Source organism: Battus philenor, unplaced genomic scaffold (genome assembly GCF_028537555.1).
Source record: "Battus philenor isolate CCGP_79_NKW_IND1 unplaced genomic scaffold, ilBatPhil1.0.hap1 SCAF_27, whole genome shotgun sequence".
Classification (NCBI taxonomy): Eukaryota; Metazoa; Arthropoda; class Insecta; order Lepidoptera; family Papilionidae; genus Battus; species Battus philenor.
Window position 1 is genome coordinate 11,284,341 of NW_027181690.1, and position 23,462 is coordinate 11,307,802.

Consider the following 23,462-nt stretch of genomic DNA (forward strand, 5'->3'; position numbering starts at 1 on the left):
CTCGATGCACCCACGCTGCATTTACAGGCCCGTATTAATTTATTAAAATTAATATTAATTTTAAAAAAAATTGGTAGCCATTTAAAAATACGATTTAGAGTAGTAAGATGAGATCAACACTTTTAATTTAATGCATCAGTGTGTAAAATTTATATTTAGGATCTTATATTTATTTGACTATTTCTTTATTATATATACTACTATATCATATGAAGTCTTAAAAAGTATCAAAACAAAGTATAATTCAATATATCGTAAGTATCAAAATCATTGAAATAAACAGCATTTGTTTTGTATAAAACAATTTATTTACTTTGTTTTTACACAACTTAATATTTTCGTATCTCTTCCGAACATTTCTCCGTCGTCCAATGTCTGTGGCAATGGTTCGTTTAGTGTCTCTGGTAGATACAGTGGTGCTATTCCAGCAACGATGCTTAGAACTCCCATTGTAATCAGAGGTAGTGCTTTTCCATACACAGCCTGAAATAGAAAACTAGAGTATTTAATGGAATCAGGTGTTACCTCGAGGAAGTCCATGCTAAGTAAGAAAAGGACCAATATTTAGCCACTTCCGCACATGCAGTGGCAGTCGTGCAAAGAAATGCATCGCCCGCCAGCCCGCTGATAAATGCGTATGCGGCAAACAATGCGAATCACACATCCGCCACCACCAAATTACTCAATACGTGTTTCACCCCACCACGGGGCATCTTCAGGAGTTATGTTACACCGATTAGTGCCAAATACAGAATAGGCACTAATCGGTGTAACATAACTCCTGAAGATGCCCCGTGGAGTCTCAGCGGGCTGGCGGGCGGTGCATTTCATTGCACGACTGCCACTGCATGTGCGGAAGTGGCTAAATATTGGTCCTTTTCTTACAGAGAACTAGAGTGCAAAACAGAAGAAGAAAGTAACGATAATAAGCAACACAACTTAAGGAATAGCAATTTAAGGTATAAAAATCTAGTGTAGAACGACCCTGGACTCCCAAAGAAATCCTCGAAATACATCATCACCGTTTCAGCCGTAGAAAGTTCACTGGTGGGAATAAACTCCCCCAGTATATTCCCAATAAGATCAATCCCAGATCCCGTCTTCCAATGACCTTCAGAAGGTCATCTGACCACGTTCCTCGGTATCTTATAACATCAGATAAATAGTAAATATCAATCAAGAATGTTGTCTTAAGTATAATTTCAATTCTTCAATTATTATAGGTAAAGTTTATGAAGTTATAGATAAGTAAAATCACAGTATCGTTAAAACAAGTAAGCTTACCAGATGAGCTATATAGGGGCAGGCTAAAAGACCTAGACCTGTTATGAACGAAGACAATCCTATAGCCTGTGCTCTCAATACTGTAGGCAAGAGTTCTCCCACCATTACATAGAAAACAGCAAAAGCTGCTGCAGCGCAAAGTTTGCCACACATAGCCAACGCCACTGTCACCCATGGCAAATCTGAAACATAAATATTATTTCTATATAGCACAATACGTCATCAGATAAACTGTAAACGAATCTCGGCCATCATGTAAGAAAAAGGGGAGAGAGAATGCTTCCTCAGCTACTGCAGGAAGGTGGTGATAAATGCCATAGGTAATAATAAAATACAGTAATAGATTCAAATAGACTTGAATATGAATAAAAAAGTAAAACAAAAACTAAAATAAATAACGAAAATAAATAAAGTAGTACCAAAAACAGTGCAATAAACAGTATAGTATAATATGTTAATTATAAAGAAAATATGCGTTAATTGTATGAACAATAAATGAAATTTTGCAAAAAAAAATCTAAAATGTGACATAAATAAAATTGTAAGGAAACCTAGAATGTAATGGTTGAGGATGGATTTATGGCTAATGGAATGAAAGAGAAAGACTGGGAAAATTGTAGAACGAAAGAATCAGTACGACAGATAATATGATACATGAAAGACGAGAATGATTATAATAAAAAATTATATGAATAAATTATTAGAAATAAAAAGTCCCTGTCCCACACGAGATAGGGGAACGAGAGGTCTCCAATGGCGGGGACCAAAAAAGAAAAAAAAAACTGTCAACAATCTCTTTCGACAACTTGCTTGATACTACTGATTTTTGCGTAAAAATAGGTAACGATTAATTATTAATTAGTCAGCGCTGATTTGAAAATAAAGAAGAAATAAGAAATCAATTTATGTCGTAGGATAGACCTCCTAAATGGACCAACGACATGTTTAAGGTCGTGAGAAAAACCTGAACATATACAGCGCAAAATGTGATTTAAATAAGTTGAAAATGTTGTCAATTAATTGTCAAAAAAAAAACAAAGATGAAATTGTCATTTGAAACAGATGCGCATTATTAAGGCCGATATTTTTTTCCTAGGTTGATAGACCTGTCTATAATATTTGCCAAGTGTTTATTCGTCAAAAGTTTGAATATCATTTGACACAGCCCAAACCATTTGATGTTTTGTGTCTAAACGCTTAAAGTTTCGATTGGTCGATGTCATGTTGCATTGATTCTTGGTGACTTTTTTACCAAAAAACCACTCTGATATTGTTCCACAACCACTGTATTTCTAATTTGGATCTATACGACTTCTAGCTACTTAGCAAACATAAAGAGTAAATGCGTGTACATCTTGACACGATTGAGGAGATAAAAACCGTACCATATCATCATCGAAGAATGTACCAGAATAAGACTATACCGACTATTTCGAGGTATGATAATGACTCCACTCCAACACCTGAAGATCTTAGTGACCATCTATTCTGAATACTTTTATTATACTAGCATTCAGCACAGGACCATTTTTATAATTATAAATTTGTTTGAAACAATAAATTTGATTTTCGATGCAGAGAACTAAATAAAAAAATTTATCGTCACCTTCCGGGACCAATCCACAGCTAAGGCATAATATTCCTCCAACGATCATAAAAATACAAAGCACCCATCGTCGGCCGAAACGTTCCATGCAACGCCACGCCAATACGTACGAAGGGATCTCTACCACACCACCTGAAATTTGTTTAAAATTCACTTCAATATATTTTTTAGTATATCGAATAAAGTATATATTCTTTTATCCCCTGTACTTAAGATGAAAGTCTACGACCAAGATTTGTCACAAGTGGTAACTTACGGTACAGGAAGGCCTCTCACTCTAAGCCTCATTGGAAAATTCAAATTTGCTCATTCAGGATTTATCTACAAGATTAAGAGATCAGTGGATTGCCAAGATAGAGTGGCAGGGCACAAAAAATGACTACTGGTTCCATAAGATTCTGGAGAGATTGCCAATGGGCCATAAGGTAGACAGACTCCTTTCATAAGGTCGTCGAAAAACGCTACATGTAGACTATTTCCAATCAGTACTATTAAAAATGTATAGAGAAGGCTTGTTTTCAGCAGTAAAGTTTATAATAACTTAAGAAGCGCTTGAAACATAAAAAGTTCTATTTCGATCTTGCGAAAGGTTCAGAAAACCATTTCAAGCAGATTTTATCCGAGAAATTTTAAGACGAAATTTGAATTTAGAAAAGTATATGGAATTGGTTAAAAATTACACAAAAAATAAGAGTTGGTGACTAACTGTTATCTGAGGTGGTTTAACTTGTATAGTAATATTTAAAAAATATTATATTTTGAGTACGTAGCAACCTTTTATGATAAGAAACATTTTATTAACGTCGTTTGTTTTTTTTTTTTACTAAATCGATGACACTGAAAGTTTTTTGGGTCAACCAGTTTAAACATAATATGTAAAAAAATCGAAATTTGAACTTTATAATAATCTCTTTCAATCTTACCACTCTGAGACAATCATTTTCACGAATCAGAGGCAATTTAAAAATCACAATTTACAGTCAATATGGATTTTACACATGAAAAATAACGTTGTAAATTTTTTTCACATTGCCGTTACGGTAACAGCCTTCGTAAACAACGTGAAAAAGATCACAAAAGTAAAATGCGATGACTGTTTCTTAAAATGGTTTTACGGTGACGTAAACGTCAGCACATCACAAAACCATTATTACCATGTATCTTTTTTTATATTTGCCAAACCTTTTAAATGGCCTTCTCATATTTGTGCTATCTCTATTTAATTATATTTTTAATGTAGCTGTATGTTTACAATAACGAATTAAAAAATAAATAGATTGGGTTATTTCGTATTTTAAAATTTTTTTGTAAAACTTTCATTGTCACCAAAACAGTTGAATGTTTGAGAATATACATAACAAAACATTCAAAATTAATACCTATGAAAAAAGCTATATGATCGTTGACACCTAAATTTGATGTATTATAACTTAAGCTATTGTAAATTACACCTAATGATATCCAGTCTAAGGTTGAAATCAGAAATTTCTTTCTTATGTTCGGATATCTGAATATATCTAATATGGATGCTTCACAGTCTTCCTCTGATTTAAGAGATTCTATTATTCTATTTTCAGAATCATCTGTTTCTTCATTTTTGCTAAATATATTTGTTATTACTTCTATTGATTTTGTTTTTATTGATTTATTTATATTTCCTATTGAAGAATCACTTTTTGATCTAAGACGATGAACCGATTCCGGCGAATTTATTTCTTCTATATATGCTCTTTCATCGTCAGTTAAAAGTGATTCATCCTTTAGAATATTTGTTGGTGGATCTTTATTATTAATAAGCCTTATCCCAATTTCTCTTTCATTATCAGTTATTCTTATAATATCAGGTTTGAAAGTTAGCATGTTATTTATTCTATGATCAACAATATCTTTTTCAACATCTTTACGTAATGGTACATTATTTTCATCAAAGGACAGCATTGCAACTTTTTCATCTATAGTATTATCGCGTTCAAGTTCTCTCTGCAAAAATAAAGGCGAATTGTCATTAGCATTGGTATATACTTTGAGACCTATACATATAAATAAATCTTTATTTTCCTTGGTTACGTCATAAATTAGGAAATACTTTATTGATTTCGTTCAACAAATTCGATTTTTTTTTGGAAATTTCCTTTATTAGATTAGATTCCTGATCCTTGAGAGCATAAAAATACAATTTCCAATAGATCCTGCATTAGTAATATTGATAAATAAATATCAAGGATGTTTGATGTTTGAGTTTGAATTTTAAAATTAAAGATATAATTCAGTCATAACTTACATGTATATCTAAAAGAAACCCTGGTGATAAGTCGATGCCGTTCTTCTTCGCCAGCGCTATAAGAACCTCCTCAGCCTGGTGAAAACGACCTTTTCCAACCAACCATCTCGGTGATTCTGGTATTAACCAGTAATATCTTTAAATGGGATAAAAATTAATCTCTTAATTAAGCTTTCTACTATCTTATATGGTAATTATCTAACATGTTCTTATTAAAACAATTGTTCCTAAACATAAAACATGGAAGCATTTTTTTTCTGAATCTAACAGGATGATTGATTATGGATGTAAAAGCATTAAAGAGATGATTGTGTAATATTTGTCTGTAAAAAGCAAAAGTCACCCTAAATAAAGTGATCACTCTAAAATACGTTATATTAACTTATTTCAGGTATCAGAAAGCAACAGATTATATCCCTTTGGCTGTAAAAATTCTGTATGGACAGATAGTAAACAACAATTTAATATTAAATAAATTTTCTAACTATATTATTATTAAGTTTTTTTATTACATAACATACATTAATAGAAAATGACCTAAACATTCACTCCTTTGAATCTTTTACACATATAACTAATCAATCTGTGTAATTCCTGTTTGAAACCAAATATATCCCATGTTAATCTAGACCAGTGATTTCCAAAGTGGTCTATATCGACCCCCAAGGGTCCTGCAAGGGGTCTACGTCAGCGTAAAAAAATTGGGGGTCATCAAATGAAAATGTGTTGAGATCCACTATCGTAGACCCCCAGTCTACGATAGTGGATCTCAACACACACTGATAGTACCTATTTACTTACATCATACTATCTTATAATATCAAAACATTTACATTATTTATAAAAGTACCTATGAAGTAAAAAAAAATGTTTATTTAATGCTACGTATTATATTTTACATTACAGATACAAAATTTTATTTTGAGTAATTTTTATTTAAATTCAATTAATAAATGTATAAATTAACATGTGTTTTTACTTCAAGTTTTTAACACTAGTCTTCACTACAGTTAGAAGTTTACAGGAAATCAATATCAGGTAAGTAGGGGGTCTACCCAACACGGAAAAACATGGCAAGGGGTCTACGACACAAAAAAGTTTGGAGAACCATGATCTAGACATAACAACAAACTTTGATTATGGTAAAAAAGACCAGTGTATGGCACCATGAAATTGTTTATCGCAGTTCTTTCTCTCCAGCGAAGTAGTAAGAAGTATATCTTACTGTCCTCTCTGAGTTGAGGTTGCTAGTTGTTCAATTTATCGCGACGCTTATTTAGCAACTGCTAGCGCCATCTATTGATACTTACGAATCAAGTGAACGGCGTTTTTGACGCCATCTAGTATCAAATAGCTAAAACTAAATTAGCCTTATTTTGATCGAGCTAATTTCGTTTAAATGTAATTTGGAATCTAAACCAATTGCAACAAAGACATTTATTTACTCTTAGAACACTTCATTATCATTTTAGACGTAGATTGCTGGCCATAGGCTTCCTCTGTATCAACAATAACGTATGTCCGTCATGTGAATGTATGATGCGCTTGCCGGTCTGTACTCTTCATTCCACAACCTTAAGGTCTATGCGGTTATCAGTTCTGTGCGCTATGTGGCATTCCCTCTGCTACATCAACTTTCCCATTCGCTAGCTGCCTGTTATTTTCGCTAGTCTTCGAATCTCCTGATTTCAAAGAATACTTACCCATACAAAAGTATGAAGGGTACGCTTGTGGCTAGAGACAGCTGAAACCAATCTCGAATGGCGTAAGCGATGAGGGCTAGTAGACTTATTCCACTTGCGAATAACATGCCGACCACTATTCCTGTAAAAAAAACTTATTTATAGTAAGGATTTAATGGAAACTTCGGTGGAGAAAATTGGAAGGCAGGCGATCTCGTGAACCCTTTCCAACAAGATAGAGAGTTATCATCAAAACTGTCACTAATAAGTCATGCTAAGAATGCTTTGGCTCCGTCAAACACAGTACTACGAGGCGGTAAAAATAGAAAAGGAAAAAGAGTATGGAAAGGAATGAAAGAGAATGTGAAGAAAAGAAAGATATGTAGAAGATAGTGTGAAGGATAAAAGAAGAGGAAAAAAAGTCAATGGAAAATTAATAGGGAACGTATTGTCCTTGCGTATCAAAGACAGGGTAATGTACAAGAAGTCTCCAAAGTCCCTCTTTGGAGACCTCTTGTACATAACCCTGGTTAATATAAAAAAGTAACGTATAGCAAGGGGAACGGAGGCATCAAAACCGATCAATGCATGACCACGACTACAAGAATGTACGAATGAGAAGAAGAATTTAAAAAATATTACTAATAAATGTTCACAAGAACCATTTATAACCTGACTTTACAGGTCACTATCGAAGACGGTATCAAGCTGCTATTTGTTTTCATTATGGATTATTTCCTTATTCGATATAACTCAACCAAAACATCGAAGAAAGTCTTACTCCCTGCTTTATAAGGTCTAGGCTACGTATATACGTAAAGCATTTGACCTCTGTCTCGCCTGATTAAGCGATGTCAAGATCTACGATGCTACATGCTTGCCTAGAAGATACCTATTCACAACGACTACTGTAGATTGTTCCACTTTTTGGCTGTTCGCACTGTATTAGCAAAACGCTTAGTGCGGGTGGAAGAAATTTCAACCGTGTACGGATGTCGTGAATCCTTGCGTCTTGTTGTCCGATGGAAGAAAGAAGATTGGTGGAATAATTTGGTGTAATTACGCTGCACACTCTCCAAAATGCAGTCTCTGCTCTTTAAAATTATTGATATTGCTGTGATTTTTCCTCATCATCATCATTTAAGTCACAGGGTGTCCACTTCTGGACATACCAACAGAACAGTTTGGAAGGCATCTTAATATAGTTACCTCTCCTCATTAGTCGGTATGTTTATATATGTATGTATGTATTGGGATGTATTTGTCTATACTATACATGTGTGAGATACTAACTAAAGGTGATTAGAAACGTGAAGTACAGGGCTGGCTTTAGGGTATAGGTACCTACAAATACATACATTACTATACACACACAACTATACACAAACAAAAATATGGTTTGGTTCTGGCAATCCATTACATAACCTGACAGACACAGTGAAAGATTTCTCCATAAACATAGCAGAATGAGCAAGCATAGTCAAGTTCAAGTTCTGCGATGATCTAAGTAACTTATAGTGTGAGTCAGGCAAGAAAAGAAATCTTGATTCAAAGTAAACGGATTAAACAAAATACTATAGAGAAAGGAATGGATGCAGGAAACCCAGGAATTTTTTTTTTTACTTTTAATCAAAAGTTATTTTGTAGTTTTCCTTATTGTTATTTTTGTATAGAGTTTTGGTGTACAACAAAGTGTAAATAATTTGTCTACTGCCTATTGTCGACTCCTATGTTTTGGCACTGATTACACTTGATCCATCAAGGCTATCTAAAACCTAATCTTACCTCTAGTCTCGAATCTAAAGCCAAATATAATCTAATACCTTTACATCATTAATACGTACCAGCATTAGTTCTTCTAGCAGGCGGCATCAATTCCAAAGCCAGAATAAAAGGTTGTTGATACAATGCCGGGAAGAATAAACCACCTATTAATCTCAATACAATGTACGTTGTGTATGAATTTGGAAACGCGGCTGCAATTGCTAACGGAACCTCCAGGTAGATCATGAACAGGATTGTAAATCTGCGGCCATACCTGAAACATATGTACAGTTTAGGCATCTATTACCACGATATGCAGAACTGGCATCAATTACCTATGTATTGAGTATTTTACTCATTTCAATCATTTTAAATTTTAAGCTGTAAATGTATCTCATAGTAATTTCAAGAAATTTATCAACAGACACACAGATAGACAGACTATTATCAATGTCGAGATGTTAGGAAATTAATTGTTCTAATTTTAAAGCAAAAAAATGGTTTTTTTGTTAATGTAATCATAGATTAAAAATAAAATCCCCCCCTGAGTTTGTTGTTAGTTCTGCCCAGTCTATATCGTGTTATTAAGTAAAATAATCTCAATTTTAAGCTGTTTATAGATTATTGTAATATTGATTAATGTAATGATATTTAGACATCGATTTTGACTTTTGACTTCAACTAAAAATTTAAAGTAATATCATTTCGGACATCTTTCTTGTCTGTGGTATTTCAACATAAGCAACTTGTTATATAAATTTCTTAAAATCCGAGATCCGAACATTAAATATGTTCAGAGATATTACCAACATTATTAACACTCCTTAGTTATATATGGAATGATTTTTAAAACTGTTTTATTCAACTTTAAATGTCTACCTGAGCACTCCAATGTTTATTATTTAATTTGTGTAATGCATGGTTGCACAGACTTATTAAGACTAGGGGCCACTCGGGCAAATCATGAACTGATGGCGGGCCGGCCGCCAGAAGTATAGGTAATAATTTTTTTTGGTTTTATTCTGGAATAGAATTCAATATTTTTCGAATGTACGAGAGTATTATTTTTGCTGTCGGCGAGCCACCAGTATTCGACCGGCGGGCCGCGATCTGTGCATCCATGGTGTAAAGTAGCAAATGCTTGGAGAGGACAAAGAGGAGAACTGCAGAAGAACTATAATCGTCGACGTAGCTCGAAGAATTGCTCATCTGAGGTGGCAGTTGACGGTAACAACGTGCAACCGATTGCCGTTTGGATCGAAAGGCTCTCGAGTGGCGAAGAGTTGGTGGATGCGGCTTGGCTAGACCCATTGGGTGACCGAAGACGTGGGAAATCGCTGGATGCATCCATCGTAGGGCCGGTCATAGTGGCGATCTTTAAGAAAGGCTTATGCCCAGCAGTGGACATTCATCGGCTAAAAACAAAATGTTTTTTTACCTGATAAATACAACAAAATACACACCTATCTGATAACCAGCCGAAGATGAGATTCCCAAAAATTGAACCCACCCAGAATAAAGTGTAACTGAACTGCGACAACCATTCCTTTTCGCAGACCAGGGAATACTGAAATCAAATTTTATTTCAATAAAAGTTTATAGAACGTAACGTCGTCTCCCAAAGATATCTATTTGGGATATACCATAATCTTAACGCCTTGGCATTCGGGTTGGTAATCGCAGTGCAGTACTATGGTACGCAGAGAATGCTACTGGCAATTCTCTGGAACATATGCTTAAGTAGCAATCCTATATAATTAATTACAAAGTGTGAGTAATATAAGATTGTATCAAGGAAAATGAATCGACCAACAATCGTAAGTCTCAGTATTCTAGACTGTGTGTTTAGCACTAATCTGTGTAACATAACTCCTGATGATGCCCCATGGAGGGTCGAAACACGTGTTGAGTGATTTGACGGTAGCAGTTGTGTAATTCGCATTGTTTGATGCATACGCATTCATCAGCGGGATGGCGGGCGGTGTACTTTGTTCCACGACTACCACTGCATGTGCGGAAGTGGCTAAATATTGGTCCTTTTCTTACTTAGGATGGATTTCCGCAAGGTAACGCCTGATTCCATTAAATATCTCAGTATTCTATCGCTGGGCCCACCACTGTTCTCAACTTTGTACTTATAGCAATAACTAGATACATTAAAATTAATTGTATTTTACCGTGGCCACGTCAAAGCGACTAAAAATTCCATTAATGTTTTTTGAAAAATATTGCAGAAGAGGTTTCTGAGAAAAATTATTAGAAAATTACTCATAGACTTAATATTTTTTTGTATTTTTAATGCAATCAACATTTCGAAGGTTAGCGTTGCAGTGGGTTTCTATAGGCTGGAATGATGACAAAGATGTGTGCTTTTAATCATCCTGTATACGCACAGATTTGTAATGGAAACAGGCGTTACCTTGCAGAAGTCCATCTTAAGTGAGAAAAGGACCAATATTTAGCCTCTTCCGCACATGCAGTGGTAGTCGTGCAACAAAGTGCACCGCCCGCCAGCGCGCTGATAAATGCGGCAAACAATGCGAATTACACAACTGCCACCGTCAAATCACTCAACAAGTTTCGACCCTCCACGGGGCATCTTCAGGAGTTATGTTACACCGATTAGTGCTAAACACAGACTCTGACACAGACTGGGACTACCACTGCATTTGTGGAAGTGGCTAAATATTGGTCCTTTTCTTACTTACGCACAGATTGTTATCATTTTAACATTGCTCTTGTTATATTTATAGGTAAATATCTTTTCTATATTTATGTTATTGTATGATGTCACAAATGAAATTCCTCTATACAAGCGCATATCCCCCAAAGATATATTTAGGGGAATTCTAAAATAAATTTGCAACTTACTAACCTCCGTGACAAGCGTGTTTATATATTGTTCCTTGCTGTATTTCCAGCCGTAGGGACAGCCAGTGGATTTATTCCTCACCAATGAAATCATCTGAATTATCCTCTCGATCTATTTAATTAGACAATGTTATATTAGAATTCATATACGTCGTAATTTAATTTAATATTCTTTATTGTACGCGCTAGGATACATTTAAATAGTTTTATAATAATAAACAAAAGAGTACAATGGGCAGTTAATGTACGAAACATACATACATACAAACACACTTATGTATGTAGCATAGATATATTTATAATAAATAAGTTATTATACATATTATAAATATAATACAATAATAAATGAAAACATCAAACTGATTTGGATCGCACTTGCCTTAGAAAGTATAAAGATAATAAAGAAAGAAAAATAAATAAATTAAAAATAGTTCTTAACCATATTCTTAAAAATATGTTGTGAGTTAGCACGTCTTATATTCAACGGTAAATCATTTCAAAATCGAACGGCCTGTAGTAAAAGATTTGGCCATGAACGAGGAAGAATGCGCCGGTATTTTTAATTCCAGATTCTCTGATGATCTCAAAGACCTCTCATGTGTATCCCGAAGAAATTGAAACCTTGATTTGAGATAAGAGGGAATGAGCGGATTGAAAAAAATATTACAGAGTAGATAAAGTATGTGAGCATTCCGGCGAAGCCTTATGGGTAACCAATTGAGCTTAGCGCGAAATTCGGAAACATGGTCATATTTTCGGACTCCAAATATTAAACGAATACAGAAGCTTTTTAATTTTAAGCTTTCTCCCTATACCCTGAGACTTCGTCGTCTCATGATTGACGGATATGTTAAAATATTGAATGTTGCAAAAGTTAAGTGATAATTAAAAGAAAAAAATCATTATATAAAATATTGACTACTGCAAACTCGTGTAAAAAATGTATTATCTTGTATTTTATATCCACAAAATCATTACCGATTTTTCCAGGAAGTTAAAAGAAGAAAACATATAAATATATATATATATATATATATATTTATATCCAAGACTCTTTTTTATCAAGTAAATCTTTTTATGACGCAATGTATAGGATTTTACAGTAATTTTTACAAAGATTCCATTAACAATTATCATTTTTGTTCAATAGTTATTACAATAAGAATAATGTATTCGCCTACAACCTATTTCATCTGTTATATGTATATATTTATAAATGAATGTTTGTCTGTATGTCCCTTATAGAATCGTAAACTATGTGTGTAACCATGTGATGATCTTTAGCAAAGTTATTGTGCATAAACCCACAAAGGTTTGTAAGTTGGTATCATAGTTCGATAGATGGCGCTACTGTCATTTCATTGAACTGAATTGAGAGGATATGCACGATAGTTTTTCACAGAGTCGTGTAATTTTATATAAAATATCTGTGCCCGCGACTTCATCGTGTGGAATTTAACAAAGATTTTTTCGTTTTTATTTAAATTAAAGCAACCATAGTTACCTTTTTATATCAACCAAAATTTGTTGATGATTTGTTTCCTTATTATATCAACTACCTGCCAGTAAAAGTACCGTTAAAATCAGTCCAGTCATTTCAGAGATTAGCCGGAATAAACACACAAACTGACAGGCAGACAACATTTTAAAAAGTTTTATTTTAGTATATATACCATATACAAATTCATATACGTATTGTAATGGTTTTTTTTTCAATTTTACAAACAGACAATTCATTTTTTTATATGTATATATTAACTCAGTATATATAATTTAACTATATTGTAGTCAGATGGAGTCATATTTAAAGCGATACCTTCTAATATAAGATGTTTCGAAGATATGTTAGATTTAAATGTAGTTCTGACTTTGCGCATATTTTTCTTGTATAAAACACACATAGTTCTGCTGCGTAGACGAAGAAAGAGTTATATCAAAAGTCTGCTACAAGAGAAGGAGAATACCTTAATATCGAAGGCATATGAAGGCTTTGTTTATTTATCGTATAACTTGCCTGTTCCTCGCACAAATGTGTTCGGCTTTCAGAAACTCCTTCTTCAAGATGTATGGTAGCCCTGAAAACTTTTATATTATTAAAAGGACAGTCGACTTTGTTAAGTTTGTTGAACAATGTTGAACACAGGCCGTTTCCACCCGCTTGCATAGAAGGCCTATATCCAACAGTGATGTCTTATATCATTCGTTATTAATTCGTATATTTTTATTATTATTATTTATCTATATATAAAATTTAAAATAACTTATCTAAGTTATTATATGTATGATCACTTATATATGTAAAAAACTTGATACAAGTACTCGCTGTGTGCTTCCAGACTTGTAATTGTAAAATTTAAGTAATTGCACTACTTTATACGTGTATCTAAAGATAAACAGAATACACCAATACGTATTGAGATATCTAACATGTTTTAATGTCAATTAGCAAAATAGAGATTGCATAAATGTTTATCTATTATTTACTGTTATTTACTATAATTTATTTATTGTTTACTTATTTATTTAATTAAAACACTTCGTACCCATTTTATATATAAGGGCGTACTAAATACCAAAGGCATTCTCTACCAGTTAACCTTTAGGCCGCGCATAGATAAATGAAAAGTGGTAGGTGAAATAAGTTAACATTAGAAAATAAAGTTAATTATTCAAATTTAAATATTAAAATAAAAAAATAAAATCTTTTAAGTTTTATATCTAGAATTAAAAATATTAGGGGAACCGGAAAGTAACGTCGCTTTCTTAAGTTAAATTAATACGCCTACATTTTCAACAAGTTTTTATTTATAATGAACAATATATTTACCTACCTTATTAACAATCTTTTGCCATCTAGTGCAGTGATTCCCAAAGTGGTCTATATCGACCCCTAGGTGTCTATGACAACCTGCAAGGGGTCTAAGTCAGCGAAAAAAAATTTGGGGGTCATTTAATGAAAATAGGGGGTCCACGATAGTGGATCTCAACACATCCACTGATAGTACCTATTTACTTACATCATACTGTCTTATAATATCAAAACATTTACATTATTTATAAAAGTACCTATGAAGTAAAAAAATTATTATATATGTTTATAAAATTGTGTAAGTTGTAGGATGTTGGTATTCGCTTTGTGGTCGCAATACATTTGGAACTTGTAAAAACCTGATAGTCGCAGTATCAGAGCTTCGCTACCTTTAACTGACTTGTTCAATTCGTCACTCTATAAATACGAATGTGAGACAAACAAATAAATTTACAGGAAATCAATATCAGGTAAGTAGAAGGTCTACCCAACATGGAAAAACATGGCAAGGGGTCTACGACACAAAAAAAATTTGGGGAACTCTGATCTAGTGTATAACGTCTAAGTACATAATAAGCTATCAAATGACAATCAAATATCGACATGCGCAGAAACGACGTTACTTTCCCGACCCCCTAATATTTTATTTAACAAATCTTAATCTTCTTAGAGCGTTGAAAAGTTTTCAGTTGATCCAAATGTGTGTAACTTGGTTTGTTGAAACATTTACAAAGTTGTTATTATAATGTACATATCAAAAACTGTAAGATTTTATTTGAAAAGAGAACAGTTGCTCTCTTGTTCTTCCCGGCTCTTTTCAACAGTACAACCTTCCGACCCGGTGGTAACTTACTATTTAAAGTTAAAATAATCGACGATTCAAAAGTGCATGTACTTAAATAAAGATATTTTGAATTTGAATTTTTAATTAAGCTCTCCAATGATGTAATTAGAGATGGTGATACCAATGTTATAATTATCTACACACTATCTTTGTGGCTGCTGGGGCCTGAAGGTTCAGGACTGAAAACCAAAGACAAGCATAAGCAGCGTTGGAAATCAGCCCACAAGATGGACATCTATTGCAGAGGTCCATGTCCAACAGTGGACATAATACATCTATAATTATGATGAAGAATAAAATAGTTTAATTTAGTATTTTTAAAATTTGATAAAATCACCTTTCATGTTCATCTTTCAACAAATCTAAAAGTTTTGGTGAGTCGAAAACATAGGTGGTACATGTTTCACGTGATGGTACAGTCAGGTTGCGAAGAACTGCATCTGGTATCCCCAAACCTTCGAGCTCTGGTGGCGGTGCGCACCAATGGTCAGGTGTGGCGTTTGTGAATACCTGAAATTTAACGTAATATTTAATGGAATCAGGCTTTACCTTGCGGAAGTCCATCCTAAGTAAGAAAAGGACCAATATTTAGCCTTTTTTATTTTGAATATTTAGTTTAAATATTGGTCCTTTTCTTATTTAACGTAATAATAATTATTATTAATTTTATTACAGGTTATAATAATCCGTTCATCATTTTTCCATCATTTCCATCTTTGGTGGAATCTTATTTCTAGTATTGGACATCGACTGAAACGGTGATTTTATGATGAACAAATTTTACTTAAATACTGTTAGTAATGGGTTAAAGTTTAAATAACTTAATATATAAACTTACTTATACCTCCGTAATGTTAAAAACTGGACATCACAACAAGTCGTGAAAAATAAACAAGGCACCGAAGAAATAAGTTAGGAAATAGTTTAAGACTTAGTAAACACAGACATATAGAAACGCGAGCAAAAAAAATCGGTAAAATTAAGTGTAATTGTTAAAACAAAGGCATGGACGCTAATGTCTGTGAAATATGGAAATAATAATGACACAAAAGAAGTGAGTCATACTGGCAAGCAAACATATTTAGAATTCGTTTGACTCTAGTCCTGACTGCAGACCGTCTAGATAATCTTTTTAATGTAAAAATAGACCTTAAAAATACGGTATTTCATAAAACAATTATTGACACGAATTTTTTCACGTAATTTTAGAATTCGTTTTTTAATCTATAATTTTACTTTTTATTTATTAGACATTATAAAGAAGAGTTATAATTTTTTTTTTAGCAGATAGCATAACACACAACCCTGGTTTATATTAGTGCTATCATTTTCAGACCATAGACACCTGCAAGGTATATGCCTCCCCAAAAGATGTCTGTGGAATAAAACTATAATTTAGGAATATAGATGAAGGAAGATGATGCATAAAGAAGGTCTGCAAGCAAAGAATGACAGAACATGTGAAGCGCAAAGGGAAGGAATAAATGATATTGTAGAATAAAAGTTGAAAAACTTGTTTTTCGTTCCTGCTCCATACAATGCAGTGAAATAAGATGCCCCTAAAACCGGGGGTCATATACCATAATCGCCATGCCTGGAAGGCGGTCTGGCGATGTCAGTGTGGTATTTTGGTCTCAGAGAACGGTGCTGTCAATCCTTTGGGAACTTGGTTGCTGCCAGTGGCAATCCTATATAAGTGTGAATTATATATTATATTGCATTACATTATTTGAGTATCAAAGTTATCTTAATCTATGTAAAGACCAGAATAAACTTAGTTGAGTTGTTGTTTTATTTAATGGAATCATGCGTTACCTCGCGGAAGTCCATTCTAAGTAAGAAAAGGACCAATATTTAGCCACTTCCGCACATGCAGTGGTAGTCGTGCAATGAAATGCACCGCCCGCTAGCCCGCTGATAAATGCGAATGCGGCAAACAATGCGAATCACACAACCGCCACCGCAAAATTACTTAACACGTGTTTCACCCCTCCACGGGGCATCTTCAGGAGTTATGTTACAACGATTAGTGCCAAACATATAGTCAAGAGAGTTGTTGTTTTGTATCGTACTTTTATAATACTTGAACCTAAGTCAGAGAAATTATTTATCAAGCCATAATATCTACTAGCAAACAATAAAATAAACAAAAACAATTAATGAGTGAATGTGTAGATCATTTGTTGTCAATTTATGTATGATACTCCTTTTCTAAGCATCAATAATTTCAGAAATAATTTTTAACGTAATAATTATATAGCAAAAGAAAAAGTTTCAAATTCGGATTAATATATAAGAACATTAATTATTATTTACTATCTGTCTCTGCTATTTTAAAATGGACGGAACTACAAGGTACTAAAGCGAGAGGCAGACCTAATGCCAGATGGGCTGACGAGATCGTGGCTACGGTAGGTCTCGGGTGGTTCCGAGTTGCCAAAGCTAGAGTAAAATGGAAAGCTTTGGAGAAGGCTTTCACCCTGAGGGGGTCTATACAAACTTAGTACAAAATTATTAAAACTAATATTTAAAATTACTAATATTTAAGTCATTTGTATGGAATGAAATAGTTTTATTATTATTATTACCACCACTACTACTGCTACTACTACTGCTACTGGTACTATTGCTACTGCTACTACTACTACTACCACTACTATTACTAATACTGCTACTACTATCCGTCCCTGCAGATTTTGTACTTCCTAAAGTTTTAGTCTATCGTATTTCAAAAGAAAAAAATAAATTAATGTAACATATTTCAGAGAGATCACTTTACATAGGTTGCTTTAAAATAATTGTAATAACTTTAAAGCTGACTAATGAGTAATCTATTCAATCTGTATATATGTTATTATACTTTTTATTCCACTAAACTCTTAATAATATTAAATATGCATTTTATATGCAAATGCTATTACACTGTGTAAGTTGTTTTCATTTGTTTATGCATTATGTATCTTAGATAAGGTAATTTGTATCTATTTCTGTCGAACTAGGTTATTCGTGATGCAGTTTGAGACGTAAATAGTATAGTGTATTCAAATCAATTCCACAGCTGCGCGTAGAACGCGTCTTGAGATTTACATTGGGTTATTTGCATAACTGAGAAAACCTTTTTGTTCTATGCCTCAAATTACTACGGATTGTAAAAACAATATTTACACATCACGTCGGCTAGCGGAAGCCCACTGCAAGGTATAGGACTACCCCAAAAATTGCCACGATTACCGGTTTTTCGCTATTCTTTTGTGTTTTCCTTTCGTCGTTCACAGAAAATTTCTTTTCATCGCCTACATACTTAATTGTATATTTAATAGAATCAGGCGTTACCTTACACTCTGTGTGTTTAGCACTAATCGGTGTAACATAACTCCTGAAAATGCCCCGTGGAGGGGTGAAATACGTGTTGAGTGATTAAAAAGTGGCAGTTGTGTGATTAGCATTGTTTGCCGCATGCGCATTTATCAGCGGGCTGGCGGGCGGTGCACTTTGTTGCACGACTACTACTACATGTGCGGAAGTGGCTAGATAGTGGTCCTTTTCTTATTTATAATTGTAAATATAAGCTAATTGATTGATTTTATTTGAAAGTCTAAGGCAGTAAATATTAACCTTATAGGTGCCATGCTCCATCTCAGCCTTAATACTTCTCTCCTATGTAACATATATATTTTTAATATTAAAGCGAAAGGATTAAACTCGATTCGAGCCCACTTTCGAATTGCACCACAGAGAGAGGTGTTCCCTACTTTTGGTAACACTAGTCTAGTGTAAAATTAATTTCCAAACATCTCATTGTCTTGAATAAAGTCTGGCAGTATTTCACACCAGGACAATTGATTACTCTGTATTAAGCACAGATCCGGAGGTAAGGAATACTGATCCTTTGGGATGGCTACACCAAACACCAGCTGGAAGCTCTGGATTCAGTGGAACGGCGTTCTGTTGGACTCATAGATGACAATAAGTCAGTTTCTATGAAACTTCTCAGCCTTTAAACACCGACGGCGAGTAGAAAGTCTGTCAATTTTTACAAGATTCTTTCCACCAACCCCGTTTCTCTGTAGGGCTAGTAGGAAGATGATTCACCGTGAAGTTTCGTTAAAGATGTATCAAATGTTTCGACTCAACATTTCTGTTCGGCTCATTAGTACGGAACAATCTGCCGCATTCTTTCCCAAGGAATATAGCCTAGGTCTCTTCAAGGCCAGAGTGAGTAGGTACCTACAGAGCCTCATCGTCGACGACGTCATTACTTTTCATCAGACGACTTAGTATTTAATGGAATCAGGCGTTATCTTGCGGAAGTCCATCCTAAGTAAGAAAAGGACCAATATTTAGCCACTTCCGCACATGCAGTGGTAGTCGTGCAACAAAGTGCACACAGAGATACTGTGTTTGGCACTAATTGGTGTAACATAACTCCTGAAGATGCCCCGTAGAGGGGTGAAACACGTGTTGAGTGATTTGGCGGTGGCGGTTGTGTGATTCGCATTGTTTGCCGAATACGCATTTATCAGCGGGCTGGCGGTGCATGGCTAAATATGAAAAAAAACATTGTAAAACTAAGGAATTAGGTGACGGAAGAAAGGAATCCGAAGAGAGGGAAATGGAATGAAAGGGTGATACAGACAAAATGTGGAAAGTAAGAAAAAGAATGAAACAACTGAAAGAAAAAGATGAATGGATGTAGAGTGCGGAAATAAAATAAGATGTGAAAAAAGAGATGTTCATATGGCTCATTTCATATCTATGGTTGGATATACCATAATCGACACGCTTGGCAGACGGGTTGCTGATCGTAGAGTCAAAAACACATTTGTGAGTAGTGGCAATCCTATATAATTAATGAACATAGTGTGAATTACATAAGATTGTATGTCGAGAATCGAACCCGGGAGCTACGGTCGCAAGTGTCAGTCCCCGGTGAGAGAAATCTATCCCTAAAGATTTTGTACCGGATGTTATTGGCCCGTCTCATTCCAATAGAAAAAGAAATAATGTAACATATTTCAGAGTGATCACTGTATATAGGTTGATTTTAAACGAGTGTAAGAACTATAAAGTTTTTTTTACCTCTGAGTTAAACATTTATATCTTTAAATATTTTATACCTTTAATCAATCATCCTGTATATGTCAAGTAGACTTCTATAGTAAATTCAGTGCTAAAATCAAAGGTAATTTTATTGCAAAAAAGCTAAAAATTCTTCTTATTATACGGTTTTATTTAGTTCGACCCGTACGGAATTTATTTATTAGTGTCAAAATTAGAAATTGAAATTTAAACACCTTTCCGTTGTCAGATTGATCTGAAATTTGGTACACACATTTAATTTAGATGACAATACAATATAATGAAATCAATAACATTATAAATCTAAGATGGCCGCCGATACAAAATGGCGAATTACATATTTTTCCTTAACCCCCTCAATATGGGTATCAAATGAAAGGGCTACGCTAGTAAAATACGATGATTATGTCAAAATTAAAAAATTCAAGATGGACGCCGTTCCAATATGGCGAACCAGGTACATATTTTTCCACAACCACCACAATATGGGTATCAAAAAACCGTTTAACTTAAAAGTTTTTTAAATGTATTTATTTTAAATCTCTAATAATCCTGTAAAAGTATATAAATTTAGCACATAAAATATATATTTTATATATAAATAATTGTGAGAAGCATAAAATTCACATGAAAGTGTTTAAAGGAACATAGCCAGGTATAGTAAAAACAAAAGAATTGAATGTGTTTAACCACTTGCTAAACACTTAGCCTTCGTTATCTCTCTCGGCTGTTATAGAGGCTTTAGGCGCGCAGATTCCGAATGCCGGATGGGCAAAAAGATAGAGAAAATGAGTATCTCGGCCATCATGCGAGACGAAAGAGAGTGAGAATGCTTCCTCAGTTACTGCAGGAAGGTGGTGATAAGTGCAATAGGTAAAAATAAAACAAAGTAATAGATTCAAATAGACTTGAATATGAATAAAAAAAGCAAACACTAAAATATAGAACTAAAAGAAATAAAGTAGTACCAAAAACAGTGCAATAAACAGTATAAAATAAGAAGATAATTATAAAGAAAATATGTGTTAAATATTTGAACAATAAATGTAATGTTGCAAAATAAAATAGTAAGGAAACCTAGAATGTAGTGGTTGAGGATGGATGTATGGCTAATGGAATGAAAGAGAAAGACTGGGAAAATTGTAGAATGAAAGAAACAGTACGACAGATAATATGATACATGAAAGAGAAGAATGATAATAATAAAAAATATGAATAAATTACTAGAAATAAAAATTCCCTGTCCCACACGAGACAGGGGAACGAGAGGTCCCCAACAGCGGGGACCATTAAAAAACCAAAAAAACAATATAGAGGCTTTAGAAACCATCTTAATAATTCACTGTATCCATAACAGATAATCCTTGAAGAAGGTTGCGTGCCGGAGGAAACATTTTCAAATTAAAAGCTCTTTTGGTGTCAAAAGTGCTTTTAATTTGAAAATAAGTAAGCCAGATGTTTCCTCTTACAATCAATTTTCTCTTTTTTTATATATTAAATATTTAATATAGTCTCACCTATGAAGGAACACATAACAGAACCATTATACATACGGTAATTTTTATTCTAATTTTAACATATATGTACTGTTGGTAGTGTATGTGGACCTACAGACAAATTTAAATAAAATAAGACCGTATCAAAATATCGAAAGAGGCTTTATTAATATCAAATAAAGAGATGATGTAAACAGTACTGTTATACGTAAAAGAACGAAAGCCTAACATGTTGTTAAACATTCACTAAAAGTAGGCGGGTCATTTCTAAAAAGCACAAGACGAAAGGTGGTCAAAAAATACCACAAATCGCTTTTTACAACAGAAAATCAAGAGATAATGAGATGGAGTGATGACGTCATTAATTTGCAGTAAATTCTTGGTCAAGGTTAACCAGAGATAGAGAAATCTGGAGTAAGATCGAGGAGGCTTATATCGCTTCAGCTTAACAAGCTTAACTCGTGTGAATAAATCGAAGGCCCAAGCGTAAAAATCACGATCTGATTAATGAGTCCATAAAAAATCAAATATAGAACAGTATTGGACTACAAAATCAGTAATAGTCTATCATAAGCAAATACCTTTCACACGCATCAATCTGATCTGTTTACCACGCATTAACCCGTGACACTTGTTCCTGAGTTTCCGAGATATAGCTTAATCTAATATATAAAATTCTCGTGTCACGGTGTTCGAACTTGAACTCCTCTGAAACGGCTTGACTGATTTTTACCAAATTTAATATGCGTATTCAGTAGGTCTGAGAATCGGCTACTATCTATTTTCTATACCCCTAAGTGATAAAGGTTGTTAACACTTAAAAATATTTTTTTATTTTTTTTAACGAAATTTTTTGTTTTTATTTTTTTATGATACAGCATACAAGAATACATACAACCATAAATTTTCACCCCTCTACGATCAACCCTTATTTTTTATTTGTAAATTAAAATATCAATTTTTTTTGCCAAACAACGATTGCGGGATCAGCTAGTAAACAAATAAATAAATAAATCGTCCTACATTTGAATGATCTGTGACGAATCTTACCTGAGCAAAAACAAGAAAAGATGTTGGAATTGCTGCTAATCCACATAACAGATAAAAAAGTATGACATGCCAGTATCCTTTGCTCGTGGCCAGTACTGCAGCTTCATCCAACTCCCTGGTCCAGGAAGTCATATTTTTTTCAGTCTACACAACCATACATAATCTTTTATTAGTCACGAAATTTTTTTTTTTTTGTTAAATCATCACTGGCCGACAATGTGGCGAATTAAAAAAAATTCCCGCCACAAATATAGTGAGGTGTCTATATATTTGCGAAATACAATGCAATGTGTTATACAGCGTGTTTTAAATATATACCAACAGTCTGAACGTGTTACCACAGCTGCGGCGAATGTAAACTGAATTAGAATTCGATAATCTATCTTACCTCTTATATACCTATTTACGGCGATATATTAAATCGAATTACAAACCTAAAATACTAGTTTAAACGACCTAATGTCATAGGAACATTTTAATCTGATAATATATTTATTTATTTGCATCAGCAGTACAAATAGTTTCTTAGTACATTTAACATTTAGTTGCCTATGTAAATAAGGGTCAAAATATTTCCTCCTTTCCGCAATCATCTTTAAGGAAAGTGTTTAAAAATATCCAGTTAAAAATGTGTTATACGTGTGAAGATATTATCCTATGTCTTCTGACCAAAACGAGGAAAGGTCGAAGACATGA

The 23,462-nt window shown here is 33.7% G+C and overlaps 1 protein-coding gene across 1 annotated transcript; it reads right to left on the reverse strand.

Annotated features, from left to right (window-relative positions):
• Positions 1-309: 309 nt before the first annotated feature.
• Positions 310-22,941, reverse strand: LOC137925772 (organic cation transporter 1-like). The gene is made up of 12 exons (XM_068769241.1): positions 22,767-22,941; positions 15,479-15,651; positions 13,503-13,659; positions 11,493-11,600; positions 10,081-10,184; positions 8,698-8,891; positions 6,875-6,995; positions 5,172-5,307; positions 4,270-4,870; positions 2,891-3,022; positions 1,285-1,466; positions 310-483 (listed from the first exon to the last, which is right to left on the reverse strand). Exons 1-12 carry the CDS (start codon positions 22,896-22,898, stop codon positions 310-312), a joined length of 2,214 nt encoding a protein of 737 aa, XP_068625342.1. The 5' UTR covers positions 22,899-22,941.
• Positions 22,942-23,462: the final 521 nt, after the last annotated feature.